Below are 24,600 nucleotides of genomic sequence, written 5' to 3'. Positions count from 1 at the left end.
GTCTGTTTGTGACATCATAGGAGACCATCCATAGACAGGGCTGGGGAAACTAGGCCTCAAGGGGGGGCATTATATTAATAAACAAATGATGACTGAGGCGCCCCCCCCTTGTGACACGTGTGGCATGTGGACTCCATGGCACCCTCAGAAGACCTCCTTAGCACCCACCAAGGCCCTGACCTTCAAGGTTCCCATTCTAAAAAAGTTTTCCCAAAATCTGTTAGTTTTTACAGTGCTGTAAGACCGTTTGTTTTGGCAATTGGTATTATTTATTTATTTTTCCCTTAGTGAGAAATAAACTGGTTCCTTTAAGGTCTCTGAATCCTTTAAATAAAGTGATCTGGACAAAATGGGTCAATTAGGAAACCTTTTTATTATACACACTAACAAGTGGGGTAAACCAAGATCAGGCACATCTTCATCAGGAAAAGCTCATTTTATAAAATTGGTTGGCCAGCCGCAAGTCCCTCCTTCCACGCCCACAAGAAGGGGCATACCAGTTTACAGAGGTATCGCGTCTACCTCATTATACCTCATTAACAGTTTACCATTCCATTTCCATGTTAATCAGAATACAATACAATACAATACAAATACCTTTATTGCATTTCAAGTTAAGACATTTCAAAATGGCATGAGATACAAAGTCTTTCTTCTTCCTGTTTCCGAGAGATTTGATTGGGGAAATCCTTTCGATTCTTCATGAATAAAAGGCAGTGGTGTGAGGGAGGCCAGGGCCACATCCAAACCATTTAACGCGCTATGAAGCCGCTTTAAACACTCATGGCTTAAACACCCCCAAAGACTCTGGGAGCTATAGTTGGAAAAGGGTGCCAAGAGTTGTTAGGAGACCCCCTGTTCCCTGCCAAGAACCCTACCCAAGCTGGTGGCTGCTTAGGCTTAATGAATTGGTCCTCTTCTGATCTCCCTACAGTGGAAAGGCACACCAGCCAGTGAGCGCTTGGTAGGCAGGGAAGACGAGTCAGACTCTTAAGTCAGGGACACTGAGAACTACAAATGTTTTTGTTCCTTCCTCAGAAAGGGAGAAATGGCTACCAAATAAAATTAAATTGGAAAAAAAACATACTCAAAGAAACTGCAAGTACATAGTTCAGATAAGAGATGCAGGGAGAAAGTAAAATGACACAGTGCTGAAATGAATTCAAAATTTCTGATTTTAGAGTGCATTATGTGACTTTCTGAAACTTGCAGCATTTCTTGGAGTGCTACATTAAAAGTATTCTCTTGGAAGTCTTCCTTTGTAACATAAGAAAGCTGCCTGGATCAGGCCAGTGGCCGAAGTTCAGCATCCCATTCTCACAGATGCCTGTGCAAAAATTGCAAGCAGAATCTGACCACCACAGCCCTCGTGATTCTCAGAAACTGATATACAGAAATATGCCGCCTCATAACCTGGAGGTAGTATGCAGCCATCACTTTGACACATCGCTGAGTTCACATGGCATCCACCTGGCTTCTTCCCCCCAAGAATCTGGGAGCCATAGTTTGGGTCATTGGGTTTGGTGCTTTTGTAACTGGATTTATAATGGGTTTTAGTCAAATACAATAAATGATTGATTGATTGATTGATTGATTGACTGATGAAAAAGTGTTTTTTTCCTGAGATGCTAACTTTCTCTCTGCATGTCATTCCTTGAACAACTTCCTGCGCAAAGATAAGGCTTCCTTTCATTGCTCTGTTCATTTGTGTATTGGACTAGTGTTGTGTGGAGGGAAATGTAACCACTGGGCTGAAAAATGTCCCCCTCCTGCCCCTTTGGGTTTCCGGTGTGACCTTCACAGATATTGGCACAACTTGTGTGTGTGTGTTGGCTGCTGAGCTGTGCTCACCATTGTGAGGGCTGAGGGAGTGATGGTGATGCCTCCCCAGCTGCTGCCATTGTCCGTGGGTTGATTGTGATGTGACAAAAACATTTGGCTGCTGAGCGGGTATAAATGTGGGCCAAGGCGCAAGCCTCAGCAGTTGCCCTCCCCAGAGAGAAATGGGCAGCTCGGTGGCACTCAGCCCAGGCGGTCTCCTGTCCCGTGGCGGCAAGCTGACAGGTGGAAGGAGGCAATCGCCCGGCTCTGGGATGCTGTGGCCCTGGTGGTCTCCTGCCCCTGTTGGCAAGCTGGCAAGCGGAAGGAGGCAATCACCCAGTGCTGAGATGCTGTGGAGAAAGGAGAAGGTAAGTACAAAGTTTAGTTGCTGGTGGGATCGCTACTTGAAGGCAACTGACACTCAGCTCTGAAGCTGGTTGATGTATGGCAATGGACCTGACGTGGTTGCAGCTGGTGGATGGTTGTTGGAAGAGTTTGCATTCAAGCTAGTGGATGTTGCGAGGCTACGCTGGCTGAGATGGATGTAAACTGGTTTGGAAGCCTTGTTTGTTAACAGGCAGCCAAACAGAGGAGGAATCTGGGGGACGCTGTCGGGTGTTGGCTATCCCACTCACCTGTTTGCCTTTGCCTTACAGGGATGTTTGGAGCTGGTGAGGTTTTCCCCAAGTCCAGCCTTCAAAGTCATCAAGAGAACCGCAGGACATCCCTATTTACATTGGAGAAGTGAACGTGAAATACTGGCAGTGAGCAATGGACAAGGCCGTGGCCATACCTGAGAGAAGGAGCTTTGAAGGGAGACTGCAGGCAGACACCTGCTGCATTGCAAGTGATGGGGCAGTGGGGAGAGAGAAGAAAATGAGGGAGGAAACATTAGGCCACATTAGGCGCACCGTCCATTGAAAGTGCTATGAAGATGCTTTAAACAGGAATGGCTTCCCCTCAGGGATTCTGGGAACTGTAGGTGGTTAAGGGGACGGAGACTTGTTATGGTGGTTAAGTATTAGGACTAGGGGTAGGGTAGGGGTAGGGGTAGGGGTAGGGGTAGGGGTAGGGGTAGGGTTCCTTCTTGCCAGGGAACTCTGGGAATTGTAGCTCTAGTTAAGGGTTAGAGTTAGGGTTAGCGTCAGGAGCAGGGGTAGGGTTGGGGTTCCCTTTTTGCCAGGGAACTCTGGGAATTGTAGCTCTAGTTAGGGGCAGGGTTAGGGTTAGGGTTAGGGTTAGGGTTCCCTTCTTGCCAGGGAACCCTGGGAATTGTAGCTCTAATTAAGGCTAAGGGTTAGAATTAGGGTTAGCGTCAGGGGCAGGGGTAGGGTTGGGGTTCCCTTGGCAGGGAACTCTGGGAATTGTAGCTCTAGTTAGGGGGCAGGGTTAGGATTAGGGTTAGGGTTCCCTTTTTGCCAGGGAACTCTGGGAATTGTAGCTCTAGTTAAGGCTAAGGGTTAGAATTAGGGTTAGCGTCAGGGGCAGGGGTAGGGTTGGGGTTCCCTTGGCAGGGAACTCTGGGAATTGTAGCTCTAGTTAGGGGGCAGGGTTAGGATTAGGGTTAGGGTTCCCTTCTTGCCAGGGAACCCTGGGAATTGTAGCTCTAATTAAGGCTAAGGGTTAGAATTAGGGTTAGCGTCAGGGGCAGGGGTAGGGTTGGGGTTCCCTTGGCAGGGAACTCTGGGAATTGTAGCTCTAGTTAGGGGGCAGGGTTAGGATTAGGGTTAGGGTTCCCTTTTTGCCAGGGAACTCTGGGAATTGTAGCTCTAGTTAAGGCTTAAAGGTTAGTGTTAGGGCTAGAGTTAGGGTGAGCGTCAGGGGTAGGGGTAGGGGTAGAGGTAGGGTTCCCTTCTTGGCAGGGAACGGGGTCCCCTAACAACTCTTGGCACCCTTTTCCAACTATAGCTCCCAGAGTCTTTGGGGGTGTTTAGCCATGAGTGTTTAAAGTGGCTTCATAGCGCGTTAAATGGTGTGGATGTGGCCCTGGCCTCCCTCACCCCACTGCCTCTTATTATTGAAGAATCGAAAGGATTTCCCCATTCAAATCTCTTGGAAACAGGAAACAGGAAGAAGAAGTGAACGTGAAATACTGGCAGTGAGCAATGGACAAGGCCGTGGCCATACCTGAGAGAAGGAGCTTTGAAGGGAGACTGCAGGCGGACACCTGCTGCATTGCAAGTGATGGGGCAGTGGGGAGAGAGAAGAAAATGAGGGAGGAAACATTAGGCCACATTAGGCGCACCGTCCATTGAAAGTGCTATGAAGATGCTTTAAACAGGAATGGCTTCCCCTCAGGGATTCTGGGAACTGTAGGTGGTTAAGGGGACGGAGACTTGTTATGGTGGTTAAGTATTAGGACTAGGGGTAGGGTAGGGGTTGGGGTAGGGGTAGGGGTAGGGTTCCTTCTTGCCAGGGAACTCTGGGAATTGTAGCTCTAGTTAAGGGTTAGAGTTAGGGTTAGCGTCAGGAGCAGGGGTAGGGTTGGGGTTCCCTTTTTGCCAGGGAACTCTGGGAATTGTAGCTCTAGTTAGGGGCAGGGTTAGGGTTAGGGTTAGGGTTCCCTTCTTGCCAGGGAACCCTGGGAATTGTAGCTCTAATTAAGGCTAAGGGTTAGAATTAGGGTTAGCGTCAGGGGCAGGGGTAGGGTTGGGGTTCCCTTGGCAGGGAACTCTGGGAATTGTAGCTCTAGTTAGGGGGCAGGGTTAGGATTAGGGTTAGGGTTCCCTTTTTGCCAGGGAACTCTGGGAATTGTAGCTCTAGTTAAGGCTTAAAGGTTAGTGTTAGGGCTAGAGTTAGGGTGAGCGTCAGGGGTAGGGGTAGAGGTAGGGTTCCCTTCTTGGCAGGGAACGGGGTCCCCTAACAACTCTTGGCACCCTTTTCCAACTATAGCTCCCAGAGTCTTTGGGGGTGTTTAGCCATGAGTGTTTAAAGTGGCTTCATAGCGCGTTAAATGGTGTGGATGTGGCCCTGGCCTCCCTCACCCCACTGCCTCTTATTATTGAAGAATCGAAAGGATTTCCCCATTCAAATCTCTTGGAAACAGGAAACAGGAAGAAGAAAGACTTTGTATCTCAAGCCATTTTGGAATGTCTTAACTTGAAATGCCAATAAAGGTTTTTTATTGTATTGTGTTGTATAGTGTTGTGATTAACATGGGAAGTAGAGTGATAAAATACGTTTGTCTTTCTGCATGCGTTTATAGTAGGCATTTTGCACTCACCTGAACCCTTGAAGGGAAAGGGGCAGGCCCCCAAAACGGACTTTGGACATGCGTGATAAGCACACGAACAAGATGTAGCGTGTGCACCATTTCATGTTTTACTGGAAAACTTTAGGTCACTGTTAACTGGTAGGCAGGGCCTTGGGGGCAAATCCTCCCTTGAATCTGATTTAGGACTTCAGCACTGCCACTACAGAGTAACAGTGTCATCATAATTTCACCATGGCAACCAGCTGCTTCATTTGCGTGGCAAGTCCCCTCCCCCATGTGAAATGAAGACACTGGACACATTATTTAAGGTTAATGGGCATAAAAGGCCACAACTTTGATTACAGAATTGAAAGGTATTGGCTTTAGGCATTGGCTCCTATCGACTACCCGGCATAGGGACCGGGAAGCGTTGTCCACAAGCCGTGGGAGTCCTGTTGAAGTACGCCAACTAGGATCCCACGGGTGTCACCGCTCGGGGGCGTGCCAGAGGCCCTTACCTCCCTAGGTTTCGGACAAGGCAACGCCCCCCGGAGTCCTCTACCGGACTACCCCTTTCATTGGGGGGAAGGTGATGGCACTTCCTTCCCCCCCATTCATTTGCATAACAATTAACCCCTGCCAATGCCTAACTGCCACTCGAGCGAAGCTCGCCGCCAATACCTTCAAACCTGTAACCAATTCCTAATCCCTGCTATGATGTCCCCTAACCAAATATCGTTTCCAGCATCTGAAAGATGCACGCCATCCCATCTGTAGAGGGCCTCGTTGCTGTACTGATTGCCAGGGTGGCCGATGGCACACCCGCCCAGAGCCGCCACTCTACGCTCCACAGCCCGCTGCAAGACTTTTCTTGCTTTATTGATTCCGACCGGGCTTGAACAGTCCTTCCATATCCTCCTTTCAAGCAACGAGGACCACAATATAGTAATGTTTGGGTAAACCGCCATCAGATCAGCAAAATCGTAAAAAATGCATTCCAGGGGGTTCGATAAGCTATTTCTTAATAGGTTTAATTGGGCGTGGTGCTTCCTCTCTGCATGTCATTCCTTGAACAGCTTCCTGTGCAAAGATAAGGCTTGCTTTCATTGCTCTGTTTATTTGTGCATTTGACTAGTGTTGTGTGGAGGGAAATGCAACCACTGGGCTGAAAAATGTCCCCCTCCTGCCCTCCTGTGTTTGAAATCCTAGAATAAGAAACTGCCTCTTTCCCCTCAGCTCCTATGTCTGTTTGTGACATCACAGGAGACCATCCATAGACAGGGCTGGGGAAACTAGGCCTCAAGGGGGACATTTATTAATAAACAAATGATGACCGAGGAGCCCCCCTCCCTTGTGACACGTGTGGCATGTGGACTCCATGGCATCCTCAGAAACCCTTTTTAGCACCCACCAAGGCCCCCAACACATTTTTGAAAAGTTTTCCCGAAATTTTGTTAATTTTTACAGTACTGCAAGACCGCTTGTTTTGGAAGTTGAGGGATTGGTATTATTTATTTATTTTGCCCTTTGTGAGACATAAACTGGTTCCTTTGACTTAAGGTCTCTGGATCCTTTTAAATAAAGTGATATGGACAAAATGGGTCAGTTAGGAAACCTTTTTATTATACACACTTGCAAATGGGGTAAGCCAAGATCAGGCACATCTTCATTAGAAAAAATACATCTTGTCCGGCCGCAAGTCCTTCCTTCCACGTCCACAAGAAGGGGCGTGCCAGTTTACAGAAGTATCACGTCCGCCTCATTAACATTTTACCACTCCACTTCCCAAGCTAATCAGAATACAATACAATACAAATACCGTTATTGGCATTTCAAGTTAAGACATTGGGCCAGTGGCCCACAAATTCAGCTTCTCGTTCTCACAGATGCCTGTGCAAAAATTGCAAGCAGAATCTGACCACCACAGCCCTCGTGATTCTCAGGAACTGATATACAGAAATATGCCGCCTCTGAACCTGGAGGTAGTATGCAGCCATCACTTGACACATCGCTGAGTTCACATGGCATCCACCTGGCTTCTTCCCCCAAAGAATCTGGGAGCTATAGTTTGGGTCATTGGGTTTGGTGCTTTTGTAACTGGATTTGTAATGGCTTTTAGTCAAATACAATAAATGATTGACTGCTTGATTGATTGATGGAAAAGTGTTTTTTTTCCTGAGATGCTAACTTTCTCTCTGTAAGTCATTCCTTGAACAGCTTCTTGCATAAAGATAAGGCTTGCTTTCATTGCTCTGTTCATTTGTGCATTTGACTAGTGTTGTGTGGAGGGAAATGCAACCACTGGGCAGAAAAATGTCCCCCTCCTGCCCTCCTGTGTTTGAAATTCTAGAATAAGAAACTGCCTCTTTCCCCTCAGCTCCTATGTCTGTTTGTGACATCATAGGAGACCATCCATAGACAGGGCTGGGGAAACTAGGCCTCAAGGGGGGGGTGCATTTATAAATAAACAAAAGGTAACTGAGGAGCCCCCCCCTTGTGACACGTGTGGCATGTGGACTCCATGGCACCCTAAGATACCCTCCTTAGCACCCACCAAGGCCCCCTGACCCTCCCATTTTAAAAAAGTTTCCCCAAAATCTGTTAGTTTTTACAGTGCTGCAAAACCATTTGTTTTGGCAGTTGAGGAATTGGTATTATTTATTTATTTTTCCCTTTGTGAGAGATAAACAAACTAGTTGCTTTGAATTAAGGTCTCTGGATCATTTTAAAATAAAGTGATCTGGACAAAATGGGTCAAATTAGGAAAGCTTTTTATTATACACACTTCCAAGTGGGGTAACCCAAGATCAGGCACATCTTCATCAGGAAAAACACATCTTATAAAGTTGCTTCACTGGCCGCAAGTACCTCCTTCCACACCCACAAGAAGGGGCATACCAGTTTACAGAGGTATTACGTATACCTCATTAACATTTTACCATTCCACTTCCCATGTTAATCAGAATACAATACAATACAATACAATACAATACAATACAATACAATACAAATACCTTTATTGGCATTTCAAGTTAAGAAATTTCAAAATGGCTTGAGCTACAAAGTCTGTCTTCTTCCTGTTTCCTTTTTCTGAGAGATTTGAATGGGGAAATCCTTTCGATTCTTCATGAATAAGAGGCAGTGGGGTGAGGGAGGCCAGGGCCACATCCACACCATTTAAAGCACTATGAAGCCGCTTTAAACACTCATGGCTTCTTCCCCCAAAGAATCTGGGAGCTATAGTTTGAAAAGGGTGCTGAGAGTTGTTAGGAGACCCCCTGTTCCCTGCCAAGAAGGGAACCCTACCCCTACCCCTAACCCTACCCCAACCCCTGACACTAACCCTAACCCTAACTCTAACCCTAATGCTAACCCTTAACCATTAACTAGAGCTACAATTCCCAGAGTTCCCTGCCAAGAAGGAAACCCTACCCCTACCGCTACCACTACCCCTGACGCTAACCCTAACTCTAACCCTTAACCCTTAACTGGTGCTACAATTCCCAGAGTTCCCTGACAAGAAGGGAACCCCAACCCTACCCCTGCCCCTGACGCTAACCCTAACCCTAACCCTAACCCTAACCCTATCTGTAACCTAACACTTAACCCTTAACTAGAGCTACAATTCCCAGAGTTCCCTGGCAAGAAGGGAACCCTACCCCTATCCCACCCGTAACCCTACCCCACCCTTACCCCTACCCCTACCCTAGCCTAACCCTAAGACAACCGTAACCCTAACCCTAAATCTAATCCTAACTCTAATCCTAATCCTAATCCTAAACCACTCTAACAACCCTCCGTCCCCTTAACCACCTACAGTTCCCAGAATCCCTGGTGGGAAGCCATTCCTGTTTAAAGCGTCTTCATAGCACTTCCAATGGTGTGCCTAATGTGGCCTAATGTTTGCTCCCTCATTTTCTTCTCTCTCCCCACTGCCCCATCACTTGCAATGCAGCAAATGTCCGCCTGCAGTCTCCCTTCAAAGCTCCTTCTCTCAGGTATGGCCACAGCCTTGTCCATTGCTCACTGCCCGTATTTCACGTTCATTTCTCTGATGTAAATAGGGACGTACTGTGGTTCTCTTCATGACTTTGAAGGCTGGACTTGGGGAAAACCTCACCGGCTCCAGACATCCCTGTAAGGCAAAGGCAAACAGGTGAGTGGGATGGGCCCCATCCGACAGCGTCCCCCCAGACTCCTCCTCTGTTTGGCTGTCTGTTCACAAACAAGGCTTCCAAACTAGTTTGCATCCATCTCAGCCAGCGTAGTCTCGCGGCATCCAATGGCCTGAATGCAAACTCTTCCGACAACCATCCACCAGCTGCTGCTTAGCCAGGTCCATTGCCAGACATCAACCAGCTTCAGAGCTGAATATCAGTTGCCTTCTAGTATCGATCCCACCAGCAAGTAAACTTTGTACTTGCCTTCTCCTTGCTCCACAGCATCCCAGCACCGGGCGATTGCCTCCTTCCGCTTGCCAGCTTCCGCCACAGGCAGGAGACCACCTGGGCTGAGTGCCACCGAGCTGCCCATTTCTCTCTGGGGAGGGCAACTGCCCAGGCTTGCACATTGGCCCACATTTATACCTGCTTAGCTGCCAGATGTTTTTGTCACAGTCACAGTCAACCCACAGACAATGGCAGCAGCTGGGGTGGTATCACCATCACCCCCTCAGCCCTCACAATGGTGAGCGCAGCTCAGCAGCCAACCCCCCCCCCCCCAGTTGTGCCAATATCTATGAAGGCCACACTGGAAACCCAAGGGACAGGAGGGGGACATTTTTCAGCCCAGTGGTTGCATTTCCCTCCACACAACACTAGTCAAATGCACAAATGAACAGAGCAAAGAAAGCAAGCCTTATTTGGCACAGGAAACTGTTCAAGAAAAGAGAGAAAGTTAGCCTCTCGGGGAAAAAAACACTTTTTCATCAATCAGTCAGTCATTTATTGTATGTGACTAAAAGCCATTACAAATCCAGTTACAAAAGCACCAAACCCAATGACCCAAACTATAGCTCCCAGATTCTTTGGGGGAAGAAGCCAGGTTGATGCCATGTGAACTCAGCGATGTGTCAAGTGATGGCTGCATACTACCTCCAGGTTCAGAGGCGGCATATTTCTGTATATCAGTTTCTGAGAATCACGAGGGCTGTGGTGGTCAGATTCTGCTTGCGGTTTTTGCACAGGCATCTGTGAGAATGAGATGCTGAACTTGGGCCACTGGTCTGATCCAGGCAGCTTTCTTATGTTACAAAGGAAGACTTCCAAGAGAATACTTTTAATGTAGCACTCCAAGAAATGCTGCAAGTTTCAGAAAGTTACATAATGCACTCCAAAAATAGAAATTTTGAAACCATTTCAGTACTGTGTCATTTTACTATTTTTCTCCATCTCTTATCTGAACTATGTACTTGCAGTTTCTTTGAGTATGTTTTTTCCAATTTATTTTTATTTGATAGCCATTTCTCCCTTTCTGAGGAAGGAACAAAAACATTCGTAGTTCTCAGTGTCCCTGACTAAAGAGTCTGACTCCTCTGCCATGCCTACCAAGCGCTCACTGGCTGGTGTCCCTTTCCACTGTAGGGAGATCAGAAGAGGACCGTTTCATTGGCAGAGGCCTAAGCAGCCACGAGCTTGCTATTCAGACACAAGGATATTGTTTCAGTCATTTATTCTTATTTTTAATTACTTAGCACCACAGGCAGCTCTCTCCAAAAATGGCAAAGGCTACAATCCCACCTACATGGGAGGAACCCCTACTGAATTCAGTAGGACTTACTTTCAAGTAGGCATGGGTGCAACAATGCTTCAAGGCTCTCTCCCTCCTTCTCCTGCAACATAAAAGATGGGCATGTACCCCAATAAATTCTCTTTATGCTGAAGATCAGCAAAACTATGCAAATCCTGCTATTTTCCAACCCAAGCTACACCTGAAATATGGTTTCCCTGCTCTCTAGTAAATGCATTTCAGAAAAATAGAACATGAGCGTGCTTATTTTTAACTGAGGATTTCACATCTGGCAAAGCTGCGTTGTGTCTTTGTATCTGTGCTTCATACATAGCTTTTTTATTTTTTAGGCAGTGGCATACGGCTACAAGCCACAAATATTTCTGATAAATTATTTCAAGTCTGCCTTCACATTGAGTTCATGCAGCTGCCCATGTCAGGAAATTCTTGTGCCACATAAAGAAAACAGTGTTGAGATTTCAAGCTTTAGGTTTTATTAGGTCCCAACAAGCTCTGTTGCAAAACATGATTTGGTGTATGTTTTTCTTACAAAGATGTACTCCTTGCTGTCTGCCTCTTGTCACGTTTCTCTGCCTGGCTGGTACAAAAAGAGCAACCCAGAGCCTTGGAACAAGCTGGGACCCAATGACCAGTACAAGGTATGGTATGAAATACTTAACTAGGGTTATGATGCTGGTTATCCTAAAGGCCAGGGATGGGAAGCCTGGTGTCCAGCAGAGATTGTTGGGACTCCAACTTCCACCAGCCCCACCCCTAATGTCTATGGATGAAGGGCAAATAATAATAATAATAATAATAATAATAATAATAGCCATTTGGTGGGAAGAATAATAAGCTTCAGCTTTGGAAAGCCCGGGGTATGTGATCACAGCATTTTGGGGTTGGGCTAGATGACCCTCGGGTCCCTTCTATAATTCTTCACTCTCCTCTTCAGTTCAATCTTCTAAACTCTGACTGAATAAGCATGATAGATCCCTGATTCTGCCATTGACTCGTGATTCTTCCTGAAAAATGTCTTTTAAGCCCATTAAAGCTGAATGATTAGAGATCCTTTCCTTCCATTGAAGCAAAGGAGTATAATTTCTGTGTATGCGAGGCAGAAGAATCGTAATATTATCTGCCTGTTTAGGGATCCTAGGCACTTAGTAAGTTTCTTGCAGTTCAGCTCTGAAAAAACTTCCTTGTGTCTTGCTCTCAGCCCCAGCAGCTGATTTTTTTGGGGGGGGGGCAGGTGTAGTTGAGTAAGGATAAACAATGAAAATGAGGTGTCTGGTCTTGCATAATGTCACCGTTTGGGTACAGCTTGAGCTGTTAAAAGGTTTAAGGGTTTGTTCTGTGAGTTCAAAAGCTTTCAATGCAATCCAGAGAAGAATTAAGCCTTGCTTGAGTCCACCGAAATAAAAACCTAAAACAGAGCACTTCAGATGGGTGGGATATAAATATTATGATTATGATTATTCTAGGCTTTCACAAAATGTTCTTTCACCAAACGACTGAGACCTAAAGGAAAACAAAAGCTTTGTTTGGGCTTCAATGTTTAAATAATGACCTCGCACTTTCTGTTTGTCTGCCATGACCATCGGCTGTGCCAATTAAACCGGAGCCCTTCCGTGCTGGTAATTGAGGATAATATGGGAGTAATTATCCTCTCAACCCTCCCAGGGTTGGGGGGGGCACTCCACCCACAGATCGTCCAATACCTTCTGCCCATCCAGAAGGAAGAGGGGGCAGGGGGTGCTGGGTGTAAGCCGCATGGTTGTGACAACTATCCAAAGCCGGTGCCATGAACAAAGGACACCTGTTTTTTAAGATAAAAATTTGGAGTTAACTAACAGGCATGCTCTGAACCAGTGGAGATAAAATAACTTGCTAATTTAATCAGCCACTGAGAAGGATTTGATCTGGCAAAAGACTTTTGTCGGGACCAAAACACAATGGCTTGAAATGCTTAAGTGGATGCTATCTTAATTATGAAATGGACTGTGTGAAATTTTGACTATGATTCTGGCAGTGATTATTAAAGGAAAGATGAAAGGAATCCCTGATGGAGCTATCATTTCAGTGTGGAGGCATCATCTCATTAACAGCAAGAAGAAGGCCAAGACAGAGTTTTGGATATCTGCCTGAGATTAATAGTGGACTATGACGCAGGTGGCACTGTGGTCTAAACCACAGAGCCTAGGGCTTGCCGATCAGAAGGTCGGCGGTTCAAATCCCCACGATGGGGTGAGCTCCCGTTGCTTGTTCCTAGCTCCTGCCAACCTAGCAGTTCGAAAGCATGCCAAAAAGTGCAAGTAGATAAATAGGTATCACTTCAGCGGGAAGGTAAATGGTGTTTCTGTGCGCTGCTCTAGTTTCAGTGTTCATTTGCACCAGAAGTGGCTTAATCATGCTGGCCACATGACCCAGAAAAACTGCCTGCAGATAAATGCCAGCTCCCTCAGCCTGTGAAGCGAGATGAGCACTGCAACCCCCGAGTCATCTGTGAATGGACTTAACTGTCAGGGGTCCTTTACCTTTTTTTTTTTATGATGCAGTTAAAATACCTCTGTGTGTAGAAAAGGAAACTAAAGATCACCGAGGAGCAGAAACAACAGTACAAAGGACTGACCCACTCGCTGAATTAATTGATGGATTAATTGTATAGCCCCAGGGGGAGGCAAGCCTTTTTTATTCTCCTTTGATATATATGTATTTGCAGTTTTACCTGGTAAACCTCCCCCGAAAGGTAACAGTTTGAAATACTCAAGTGGGTTTGAAAGAATACTGCTGCTATCTCCTCAGTGGAAGGAAGGAAAAAATTATGAACTGGAGCTACTTTGTTTTTGCAGAGGTAACAGCATTTTGAATCCCCGCGACAGGGCGAGCTCCCGGTGCTCGGTCCTTGCTCCTGCCAACCTAGCAGTTCGAAAGCATGTCAAAGTGCAAGTAGATAAATAGGTACCGCTCCGGCGGGAAGGTAAACGGCGTTTCCGTGCGCTGCTCTGGCTTGCCAGAAGCGGCTTAGTCATGCTGGCCACATGCTGGCCACATGACCCGGAAGCTCCCTTGGCCAATAAAGCGAGATGAACACCGCAACCCCAGTCGGCCACGATTGGACCTAATGGTCAGGGGTCCCTTTACCTTTTTACCAGCATATTGGGAGATGGTGCGAGACTAGGGAGGGGAATTCTGGATGGCTGCCTGGAGCTAATGGTGTCTTTTTTGTCTGGGACGGTGAGGTATTATGGCTCCTGTTGAAAATGGAATTGCTGGAATCTGAACAACAGGGAGGAAAATATTTCACACAGAACTATGAAGACGAAAGTTTGAACAGACCAGTGGTTGTAAAAATAAATGAAAATTAAGTGAAGGATTAAAATTGGAATGGTTTATTGACTAATTAAGAAATGCAATGTGATATTAGATTATTAGAACTCCATGAAATTCAGAGCGTGGGAAGCCACCCAAAGATACATAATTTGGCATTTATATTTGGCTTTTTTTGGTTGTATTGTAATCTGATATGTTTTAATGTGGTTCTTTTTGGATTATTAAAATGGAAAACTTAATAAATATTATATACAAAAATAAATAAATAAATAAAATAAATACTCAATGACCTGCCTTTCAGATAAGTGGAAATGAAGCAGCTGGTTGCCATGGTGAAATTATGATGACACTGTAGTCTCAGTGCTGAAGTCCTAAGTCAGATTCAAGGGGGGATTTGCCCCCAAAGTCCTGCCTACCAGTTAACAGTGACCTAAAGTTTTCCAGTAAAACATGAAATGGTGCACACACTACATCTTTTTCGTGCACTTAGTTCATAGCTTTTCTCTTAGTTAAATAATAACAATATTTATTACTTATCCCCAGCTCCTATGGGTGGCTTCCAGCAAAATATATAAAATAATGTCAAACATAAAAAACTTCCTGAAACAGGCTGCCTTCATGTATCTTCTAAAAGTTCTGTACTTCTTTATCTCATTGACATCTGACCGGGGGGGGGGGGGTCCACAGGGAGGGTGCCACTACCAAGAAGGCCCTCTGCCTGGTTCCCTGTAACTTGGCTTCTTGCAGTGAGAGAACCGCCAGAAGGCCCTCGACACTGGACTTCAGTGTCCAGGTTGAACAATAGGGGTGGAGACGCCCCTTCAGGTATACTGGGCTTAGGCCTTTTAGGGCTTTAAAGGTCAGCACCAACACTTTGAGTTGTGCTCGGAAACATACTGGGAGCCTTTAGGACTGGTGCTATATGGTCCCGGTGGCCACTCCCAGTCACCAGTCCAGCTGTCGCATTCTGGATTAGTTGTGGTTTCCGAGTCACATTCAAAGGTAGCCCCACGTAGATCGCATGGCAGTAGTCCAAGAGGGAGATAATGCTTGTCATCCTAAGAGCTGTGCTTCCCTCTTCCAGTTCTATGTGGTGAACGCGAACTATGATAAGCTTGCAGTTTTTACACAGGTCAGTTTAATCCAGCCCCTGTGGCAGTTTATTTCCTGGGACTTCCAAGAGAGAGCCTTGAAGCACTGTTGCACCCATGTCTACTTGGAAGTAAGTCCTACTGAATTCAGTAGGGGTTCCTCCCATGTAGGTGGGATTGTAGCCTTTGCCATTTTGGGAGAGAGCTGCCTGTGGTGCCAAGTAATTAAAAATAAGAATAAATGACTAAAACAAAATCCTTATGTCTGAATAGCAAGCTCGTGGCTGCTTAGGCATCTGCCAGTGTAACGCCACAGTGCTGAAATGGTTTCAAAATTTCTGTTTTTGGAGTGCATTATGTGACTTTCTGAAACTTGCAGCATTTTTGGGAGTGCTACATTAAAAGTACAGTGGTGCCTCGCAAGACGAAATTAATCCGTTCCGCGAGTGTCTTCGTCTAGCGGTTTTTTCGTCTTGCGAAGCAACCCTATTAGCGGCTTAACGGATTAGCGCTATTAGCGGTTTAGCGGCTATTAAAAGCTTATCGGCTTAGCGGATTAGCTGCTAAAAGGCTATTAAAGGCTTAGCGGCTTAGATAAAGGGGGGGGGGGAAAGCGGAAAAAAAAATCTCAAGACTCGCAAGACATTTTCGTCTTGCGAAGCAAGCCCATAGGGAAATTCGTCCTGCGAAGCGCATTGAAAACGGAAAACCCTTTCGTCTAGCGGGTTTTCCGTCTTGCGAGGCATTCGTCTTGCGGGGCACCACCGTATTCTCTTGGAAGTCTTCCTTGGTAACATAAGAAAGCTGCCTGGATCAGACCAGTGGCCCAAGTTCAGCATCTCATTCTCACAGATGTCTGTGCAAAAACTGCAAGCAGAAAGGGAAAAATAAATAAATAAATAACACCAATCCCTCAACTGCCAAAATAAACTGTCTTGCAGCTCTGTAAAAATTAAAGATTTTGGGAAAACGTTTTAAAAATGGGAGGGTCAGGGGGCCTTGGTGGGTGCTAAGGAGGGTATCTTAGGGTGCCATGGAGTCCACATGCCACACGTGTCACAAGGGGGGGGGGCTCCTCAGTTACCTTTTGTTTATTTATAAATGCGCCCCCCCCTTGAGGCCTAGTTTCCCCAGCCCTGTCTATGGATGGTCTCCTGTGATGTCACAAACAGGCATAGTAGCTGAGGGGAAAGAGGCAGTTTCTTATTCTAGAATTTCAAACACAGAAGGGGGAAATTTTAACCCCGGGGGCTGCATTTTCCTCCACACAACACTAGTCCAATGTACATCATGAACAGAGCAATGAATTAAGCCTTATCTTTGCACAGGAAGCTGTTCAAGGAATGACACGCAGAGAGGAAGCACCACACCCAATTAAACCTATTAAGAAATAGCTTGTCGAACCCCCTGAAATGCAGGGAACACAGCTGAAATTTAGGAACCATTTGTATTTCTGCATGTGTTTATAGTATTCATATTGCTATTCGGAATACTCAAAATGTGTGTGGGGGGGGGGAGGGACCTCAGCTGCACACCCACCTTAAACCATGTCCCTTTTCCAATGGAAGTGGCATGGGGGGTCATTATCTAGCACCCCCTTCCCTGCTTCTCTCAAACTCTTTCACATTAACCCTTCAGTGCTGTTCAAACGTTTTTGAAAGAGGGCCAGATTTGATGAAGGGCCGTGAGGTCCACGGCAGGGCACAAAATCCGTTTCGGGGGCCTAATCCGGCCCGATGGTTGGTTCAATCTGGCCCCTGGGGCAGTTTATTTCCTGGGGTAAAATCCTAAAAGAGCTCAACAACAACTTTGGTTGGCCGTTTGGTCGGCCCTCATGGCCCTTCACTTCATCAAATCTGGCCCTCCTTGAAATACAGTGGTACCTCTGGATGCGAATGGGATCTGTTCCGGAGCCCCGTTTGCATCCAGAAGTGAACACAACACGTGTCTGCGCGTCTGCGCATGCACGGGTCATGATTTGTCACTTCTGCACATGCGCGTGATGTCATTTTGACCGTCTGTGCATGCGTGAGCGGAGAAACCCGGAAGTAACAGCTCCGTTACTTCCGGGTCACCGCAGCGCGCAACCAGAAAATACTTATCGCGAAGCTACTTCAGCCTGAGGTATGACTGTAAGTTTGGACACCACTGGATGAACCGCCTTGGATCCTTCCAGTGCTACAATTCTATGATACTTTGCTCCACAGTAACATATCATAGGGCTTTTAGTATAGCCTCTCTTGTTCTGTGGAACAGCATTCCTGTCAAGAATGACAGATATCCCCTATCTGCACTTTCTGGAAACAACATTTCTGTTCTGATGGGGTTTCCCAACTTGATGAATTGGTCTCTGGCATGGGTGTCACCTTTGTATTGCTTTTAAAAATATATATCTCCTGTTTTCTGTGCTGCTTTTAACTGTTTTTTATTGTATCTCTTATACTGCATGTGTGGAATGTGATGAACGAGTGAATGAACGAACGAACGAACGGATAAATAAATAAATAACAGGACACTCTGCTTTCACTCCTAATTCTATGGAGTCTGTAGATTCCAGACAGTCTTTAAATGATGATGACATCCACCGCATACATTTAAAGCACATAGCCTCTCCTAAATAATCTTGGGAACTGTAGTTTCCTTCTTAAAAGCTGCAATTCCCAGTACCCTTAACAAATTACAGTTCCCAGCATTCTTTGCGGGAAGCAATGTGCTTTAACATTTTGGTTTGGTTGTGATCAATATCTCACTGGGAAATACATTCCCAATTAGCCAAAAAGTTAATATCACTCCTAGATCAATTAAAGTATGTTTCATATGCCAGGTGGATCACCACTGTTAATAACCCCCCCCCCCTTTTAAAAAGGATACCATGATTCTCACAGTTCTGGAGCTCCAAAAGTGTCCTTTAGCTATATGGTGCTAAATGAGAGAAATGTAAGTGAAAACCATGTAATTGAAAGCTAGATTAGTTCATTTTGTGCAATAGGATTGTGGGGTTTATCAGCCCCTCTCATTTGCAGCCACAAACAAATTGGTCAAGGTGGAGAGACACAAAAAGTGAAAGAGAGAATTTTCAGGGCTTGCATTTGCCTTCTGTGGCAGCTCTTGGCATAAATTTTAATCTATAAGGATTCAGGCTTGCTCAGGCACCGGGTCCTGTCCCACTTTCTGGGTGCCCGGTGTGGGCCTGTGCTGTCAAGCACAGGGTGCATGTGTACGTCCCACAGGAGAAGGAGGCCCATTACAGACTCTGGAAGGCCTGATGGGGCCCGTTGTGGCTGCGGGAAGGCCTGACAGGCCCTCCTGCGGCCTCAGTGTGGTGTAGTGGTTAAGAGCAGTAGTCTCGTAATCTGGGGAACCGGGTTCGCGTCTCCGCTCCTCCACATGCAGCTGCTGGGTCACCTTGGGCTAGTCACTCTTCTCTGAAGCCTCTCAGCCCCACTCACCTCACAGAGTGTTTGTTGTGGGGAAGGAAGGGAAAGGAGATTGTTAGCCGCTTTGAGACTCCTTAGGGTAGTGATAAAGCGGGATATCAAATCCAAACTTCTTCTTCTCATCAGGCCTTCCCACAGCCTCAGTGGGTCTTCCTACGGCTGTGATGGGCCCCATTGGGCCTTCAAGAGGCCACAACTGGCCTCCAGAAGTTAAGGAGGCATGTGGTGGCAGGGGGAATAGTGGTGGCACACAGAGCCACTCCAGGGCCCCCTGGAGTTGGCTGCCCCTCTCCTCAGCTGGGCAACATGTCCGGCTAGGCTATGCACAGTGGGCTCCCTCAGGGCCACGCTTGGTAGAAGCATATGTTCTCCTGCTGGGTGTGCTGACATCGGGCACCCCCCCCCACGGCATGTGCAGCCCGGGCATAAAAAATTGTGGGTGCCCTCCCCCTTCATGGGTTGTGGGGGTTAGAGCATCCACAGACCCACACACTCAGTGCCTATGCAGTCTTGGAAATTATTTTATTAGTCATATCTTGAGTGATTTATTAAGGGATAATCTAATGAGAACAAATGGGTTCTCTCAAATAAAACAAGGCAGCTTTTAATGGTCCGGAGAAAGAGTTGGGGTGTTAATCTTTCTTCTCTATCCAGGGGGTTCTTCCTTTCTTGTTACAGAAGCTAAATTAGGATTTGGCTCATAGATATCTGTGCATTTATCATCCCCCAATGAGCTGGCCTGCAACTTTAGTTTGGATGGAAAATGGGAGATGGCTAGACTTCTTTTTCACAGTGGTTTCATTAGGAATGCAGAAAGAATCTGTTTAAAATTGATTTATACATGGAATACAGCAGGTTTTGGCCTTTCTGAGCTTGGTCTGTATTGGACCACCTCCTTGCATCAAGTACTGGCTTGTGCCTGAACAACTCATGTTGTGTTGACTGTCTTTCTTTACTAGGGTTGCCATATATCCAGAAGTAAAATTCAGGAAACAAAAGTTGTTGAGTTTTATATCCTAGACATGTCTGGGAAATTCCAGATGTATGGCAACCTTATCTTTACGAGCCTGACTAATTATAAACAAAAGTATACTAATAAAATGTGCATATTATATGAAGAACAGAGTGTATAACAATATGTTGATAATGTATAATAATCTGTATAATAGCACATATAATAATAATTGTTCCTGTGGGTGTCAGGAAGTCAGTAATAGAACCATTGGAAATCTGGAGCCCTCCAGATGTTATGGAATACAATAATGGCTGATGGGAGCTGTAGTCCACAACATCTGGAAGGTACCAGGTTGCCCAAGGTTGCCCTAATCCATCTCCAGTTTAATTATCCCACTATCCCTACAGAGGGAACATAGAGCAAGTGGCAATGTACTTTGCATGCTTAAGCTCTCAAATTCTATCCCCAGAATTCTATCTTCACTTCAAAGATTTTGAGTTCATCTTGGAAAGACGTCAGCCTTGAAGCCAATCAGAGCACACAGTACTGAGCTATACGGATCAGTGAGCTAGATTGACTCATTACATGGCTGTTTCATGTGTTCAAGAAGTACTCAATAGATCATGCTGATTGTGCCACTCAGAGCTTCTGTTCAGTGCCACTTACTCTTATGTTTGAACACAATTGATTTGAACCCATTGCCCAAGGTATCCAAGCATCCTCTTCCACCTGACTCCATAACGCCCAAAGCTACTCCAAGTCTATATCCTAGCCAAAGTCTTCTTTGACATGCCAGAAAACAAAACATTTTCTTAACCAGAGTCACCAGGTATAAGGGGTGCAAGGGGTTTTGCCCCCCTCAGCATTTTGAAGCAGGGGCCCCAGCCCCCCAATATTGAGGGGGCCAACCCACTACTGCACGAGGTGCCCTCCACGTGCCCCACATGGGAGTGCCCGAGAGCTGGGAGAGGGCTGGGACAAGTGAGGGCAAAGATTGCCCTCTGCATGTCCCGCCCTTGCCCAATGCCAGGGAGAGAAGGAGGCCGAGCCCAGAGCCCAACTCTGTGCTCCCCATTCCACACCTGGCATGCGAGCGCCAGCATCACAGTGGCCTGCCGCAGCGTGTGAGCACTCACATACTGGATAGGGGGTGGACACATAACATGACTTGTCACATGATGTGCCCCCGATGTGGGGGGCAAGTCGGCACCCCTGTTCCTAACACACATTTTGGCAAAGCAATTTCCTATAATGTAGTGCATTTTGTGTGTGTCATCTTCACTAATATATGCATTCATATGCACATTTTGCGATGTGCATTTTGGCACAAGTTACTTGCTTGGAGAGCTGCGCTGCAAAATTCAGAGAAGGGTAGATTTTTGAAGGGTGGCTTGTGTACTGGCTTGCATGCTGTTCAGAAAAGTGTGCATTTGGTAGCTTTGTGCCCATTCCTCTCCCAGAGCAGATGATGGTGTGCAAGGGTGGGGAGAATTCAGGGGCCTTGTGGGCAAGGGAATGAGGGGAATGGGAACTTTCATTGGAGAACAGCTGTTTGTCTCAGGCGTGGAGTGCAGCTGGAATGGGGCTGCCTCTCACCTACAGCGCACCACGTGTTCATGGGGAACCAGATACTATATCTCATTAATAGAAGACCTGAATCTGGGTCAGAGGGGAAGTTGTTAACCTGCTGCAATGATTTCACTGAATATAACCCACTGTTTCCCCCCTCTGATTAAGGGAATGTGGGTGATGCTCTAAGGCTGGAAGCAACTTCAAATTCATGAAGCACTTCAGATCCTCCTGCTTTCACACCAGTGGTAGTCTTTGCCCTGAAGCAGTGCTGGCTGATAAAGTAAAATGAGGGATAAAACAGACAAGAGGCAAAGAAAAACAGATTAAGCATTAATCTTATTTTAACTGTCAATAGTCTCAGTCTCGACCAGTTTTTTTATTTTTATTCTCTCATTGGAACCGAGAAATGCCAAGAGCAGCTCCTTCAGAGGTGGCACTTGTCATGTTCTCCATGAGTCATGCCTCCCACAAGAAAAGCAAATGCTAGACGTGTGAGGGTGGAGAGAGGGAGCAAAAGGTGCAAGGCAGAAAAAAAGGCATGCACTACAGAATTCAAAAAAGGGTAATAATCTCCACTTTGCCTTTCCTGACTCCTATTGTACTTGTATGAATCAGAGAGCAAAGCATAACTTGCTTAATGTTTCTCAACTAATATGAGCGACTGTTTATTTAACATGGAGTGTGCTACACAACACAGCTAGCATTGCCACTTTTTAACTAGACAAATGGTGGTGAGGAGGCTCAGACATTAAAAACAAACCATGATTTGCAAAGCTATGTCATGGTTTGGCATGATAGCCAAATGAAGAGTACCTGGGAAACCATGGTTTTGTGAGTAGCTGCCAAACCAAGATCTGATATCATCTGCATGCTCACCTAGGGTTTGTCACAAGAGAGACTGTGGACAAATAAAAGTGGAGTCAGCCTGGACAATAGTCAGGGATCATGGGGATTGTGGTCCCACAACATCTGGAGACTAATGTTGGAGAAGGCTGCTATAGTTGGGACCCTTCAGAGTTTGTGGGACTACAACTCCCATCCTCTCCAGCCAGCATGGCCAATGGTCAGGGATGATGGAGCTGTGGTCCAGCAACACCAGGAAGTTTCCTGCTCCTGCTATAGAGTAATGAAACTAGATATGGTAGGATAATAAGAATGAAATTGTCACGGAAACTATCATGATGGTGTAGTCCAGATCCAAATAACTGTGAAACTATTTCTGTGGATCCATTGACTTAAGTGTCTCAAACTGCAAACTCATGTGTGGTTACATGACATTAAAAAAAATATACATTGTAGGATTAATTTTTTTAAAACAGCTTGTTATATGGCTTTTTTTTTTTTTGAATATTCACAAAAACAGAACCCTTGGCTCTAGGATCAATGGAGGCTGGACCATTTTGGCAGATAGGGCAGTAGCCTCAGTCTGCCCTTAGCCAGACTCTACCTGTCTCCCCTTCTTTCTTACAAGTAGTCCAGAGGGTGACACTGCCTGTTAGCTTCCTTCTCCTTAGTGTCAAATCCTGCTCTAGTGCAGGCTTCCTCAAACTTGGCTCTCCAGATGTTTTTGGCCTACAACTCCCATGACCCCTAGCTAGCAGGACCAGTGGTCAGGGATGATGGGAATTGAAGTCTGAAAAATATCTGGAGGGCGAAGTTTGAGGAAGCCTGCTCTAGTGTAACACATCATGTAAGAGGCAGGGGGCAAAAGTAGAAATGGTTAGCCCTGCCTGTCATGGACTTTGCCTCCATCTATCCTGAGCTCTGACTCATTGGCCTTCCACTCTACCAGTCCCAATAGACACCAGTCACTACAGCCTTGGTTTGGTAGAGTCATTGCAGCACACCTTGTATTCATGTTGGGTGGGATAGTGTTATACAGTTACATGCAACCCCAATCTCCACCAGGTGGCTGCATCAGATTCCAGGGGTTCCAGGCGTTTACCCAGGGCTGTGTTTCCTTTGGGAAAGTTGAGGCATGGCAGAGCTAGTGTATTTAATATGGTTTATTAGCACATATTTACAACTGGACATCTGCAGAGGAGAGGTGTGCAGGACATTATACCCTAAGAGTGTCTCTCATCGCCCCTCTCATAGCTTTAGAAAGCTTGGGTCCAAAGAAGCAGCCATGCATGGCTCCTGGTCTCCGTGCAGCCTCCTCCAGCCAGCGCCAATATGGTTCTGACCTCCAGTCCCTGCATGGTGTTCTGGTCAGCAACTCATGGAGGAATAGCCTTCCCCTCTCTTCTTCTTCCCAGAATACCTCTTACAAAAAAACTCAAGCCTTTTGTAAAACAACACTTTCCCCAGTCACCTCACAGCCCTCACCTTGGCAACCCCTGTTTTGCAGAGACCTGAGAGCCTGCTCCGATATGTAAATGCTTGGCCATTCTTTCATAACAATTGCATTCAACCAGCCCAGCCAAGCTAGTTTGCATAGGCTAAATCCAGGAATCTCCTTTGGCACAGATCAGGAGAACTACTGCAGCCTGTATTGTTTCCCTTCAATATCCCAAATATCAGCTAGATTCTGCCATTTATTAAGTTATTGGGTTTAGTGGGGTCCTCCCCTCTGAACTTATAACAATATGCTCAAGGGTAACATGTTTGTGTTTCTCAGATAGGATTTACCTTGCGTAATATAGGACACTGAGAACCAGACCTCTTCTTGTAATTGTGGGAGGGATGCATGAGAGAAGACTTGTGCTGAAACTCCATGGAGATGAAACAATGCAGTGTGTGTGTGTGTGTGTGTGTGTGTGTGTGAGAGAGAGAGAGAGAGAGAGAGATTGAAATTTTCTATCCTTGTTCTATAACCTTTTATTATTATTATAGTAATAATATTTACTGTTTGCTAAGTGCCTATAATTAGCTAAACATTGCTTGTCATAGTCTGCTGTTTGGATCTATTCCATTTGTACAAATGATTCCAAATATGCTCTTTCTGGTTTTTTTTATATCTTAATTTATTTTAAAAATAGCTACAGTCCTGAATATCATCGGCAAAACTGCATGCAAAAGGCAGTGGTTACATTTATTAAAACTGTCAAATTGAAAGGGGATTCTGACATCGCAGAAGGAGGTGGGTTCCTATTAATTTATTAGAGGCTGCTCTACTACTCACTCCACTCACCAATCCCTGCCACCACCCACTCCCCACATTAACACCCCAGAGCTTCCCCTTCCCACCCCATGCAGCTACCAGGCTCACTTTTCACCTTTCCCAGCCCACTTATGAAAATACTTATCTCTTCAATTCGTCAGCCCCACTTTGCTCCCATCTTCTCACCTTGACCTCCGTGCCCATGCCTCCACCTTCCATTTGTGCGACCCCACACTTGCACACAAACAACACCCACGGTGACTTCCTGCATCTTCTTCCTCTCACACATTGCAACTCCTAATCGCCCTTTTCATTTTCTGCCCTTTGTTCCCTTCCCCCCTCCCCCTTACTTTTCTCAGCTCGCTCAC

General features: G+C 46.0%; 1 protein-coding gene and 1 long non-coding RNA gene across 2 annotated transcripts in view; one reads left to right on the top strand and one right to left on the bottom strand.

Annotated features, from left to right (window-relative positions):
* The window catches only part of LOC308468740 (uncharacterized protein), a 240,848-nt gene that overhangs the window by 212,693 nt on the left and 3,555 nt on the right, over positions 1–24,600 (top strand). The window contains exons 2-4 of the mRNA XM_080991158.1: positions 9,079–9,170; positions 11,296–11,400; positions 24,111–24,211. Coding sequence (XP_080847284.1) covers positions 9,079–9,170; positions 11,296–11,400; positions 24,111–24,211 — 298 coding nt within the window. The remainder of the gene's footprint in view (positions 1–9,078; positions 9,171–11,295; positions 11,401–24,110; positions 24,212–24,600) is intronic.
* On the bottom strand, positions 8,015–9,577 carry LOC308468762. Its single transcript, XR_013981856.1, has 3 exons — positions 9,439–9,577; positions 8,610–9,149; positions 8,015–8,550 (listed from the first exon to the last, which is right to left on the bottom strand). It is a non-coding gene; the product is annotated as an uncharacterized lncRNA (long non-coding RNA).

This window comes from Podarcis pityusensis (assembly GCF_964106645.2).
Source record: "Podarcis pityusensis genome assembly, chromosome: Z".
In the NCBI taxonomy this organism is placed as follows: domain Eukaryota; kingdom Metazoa; phylum Chordata; class Lepidosauria; order Squamata; family Lacertidae; genus Podarcis; species Podarcis pityusensis.
Note: the sequence above shows the minus strand (reverse complement) of the source record. Positions and strands in the feature narration are given on the sequence as shown.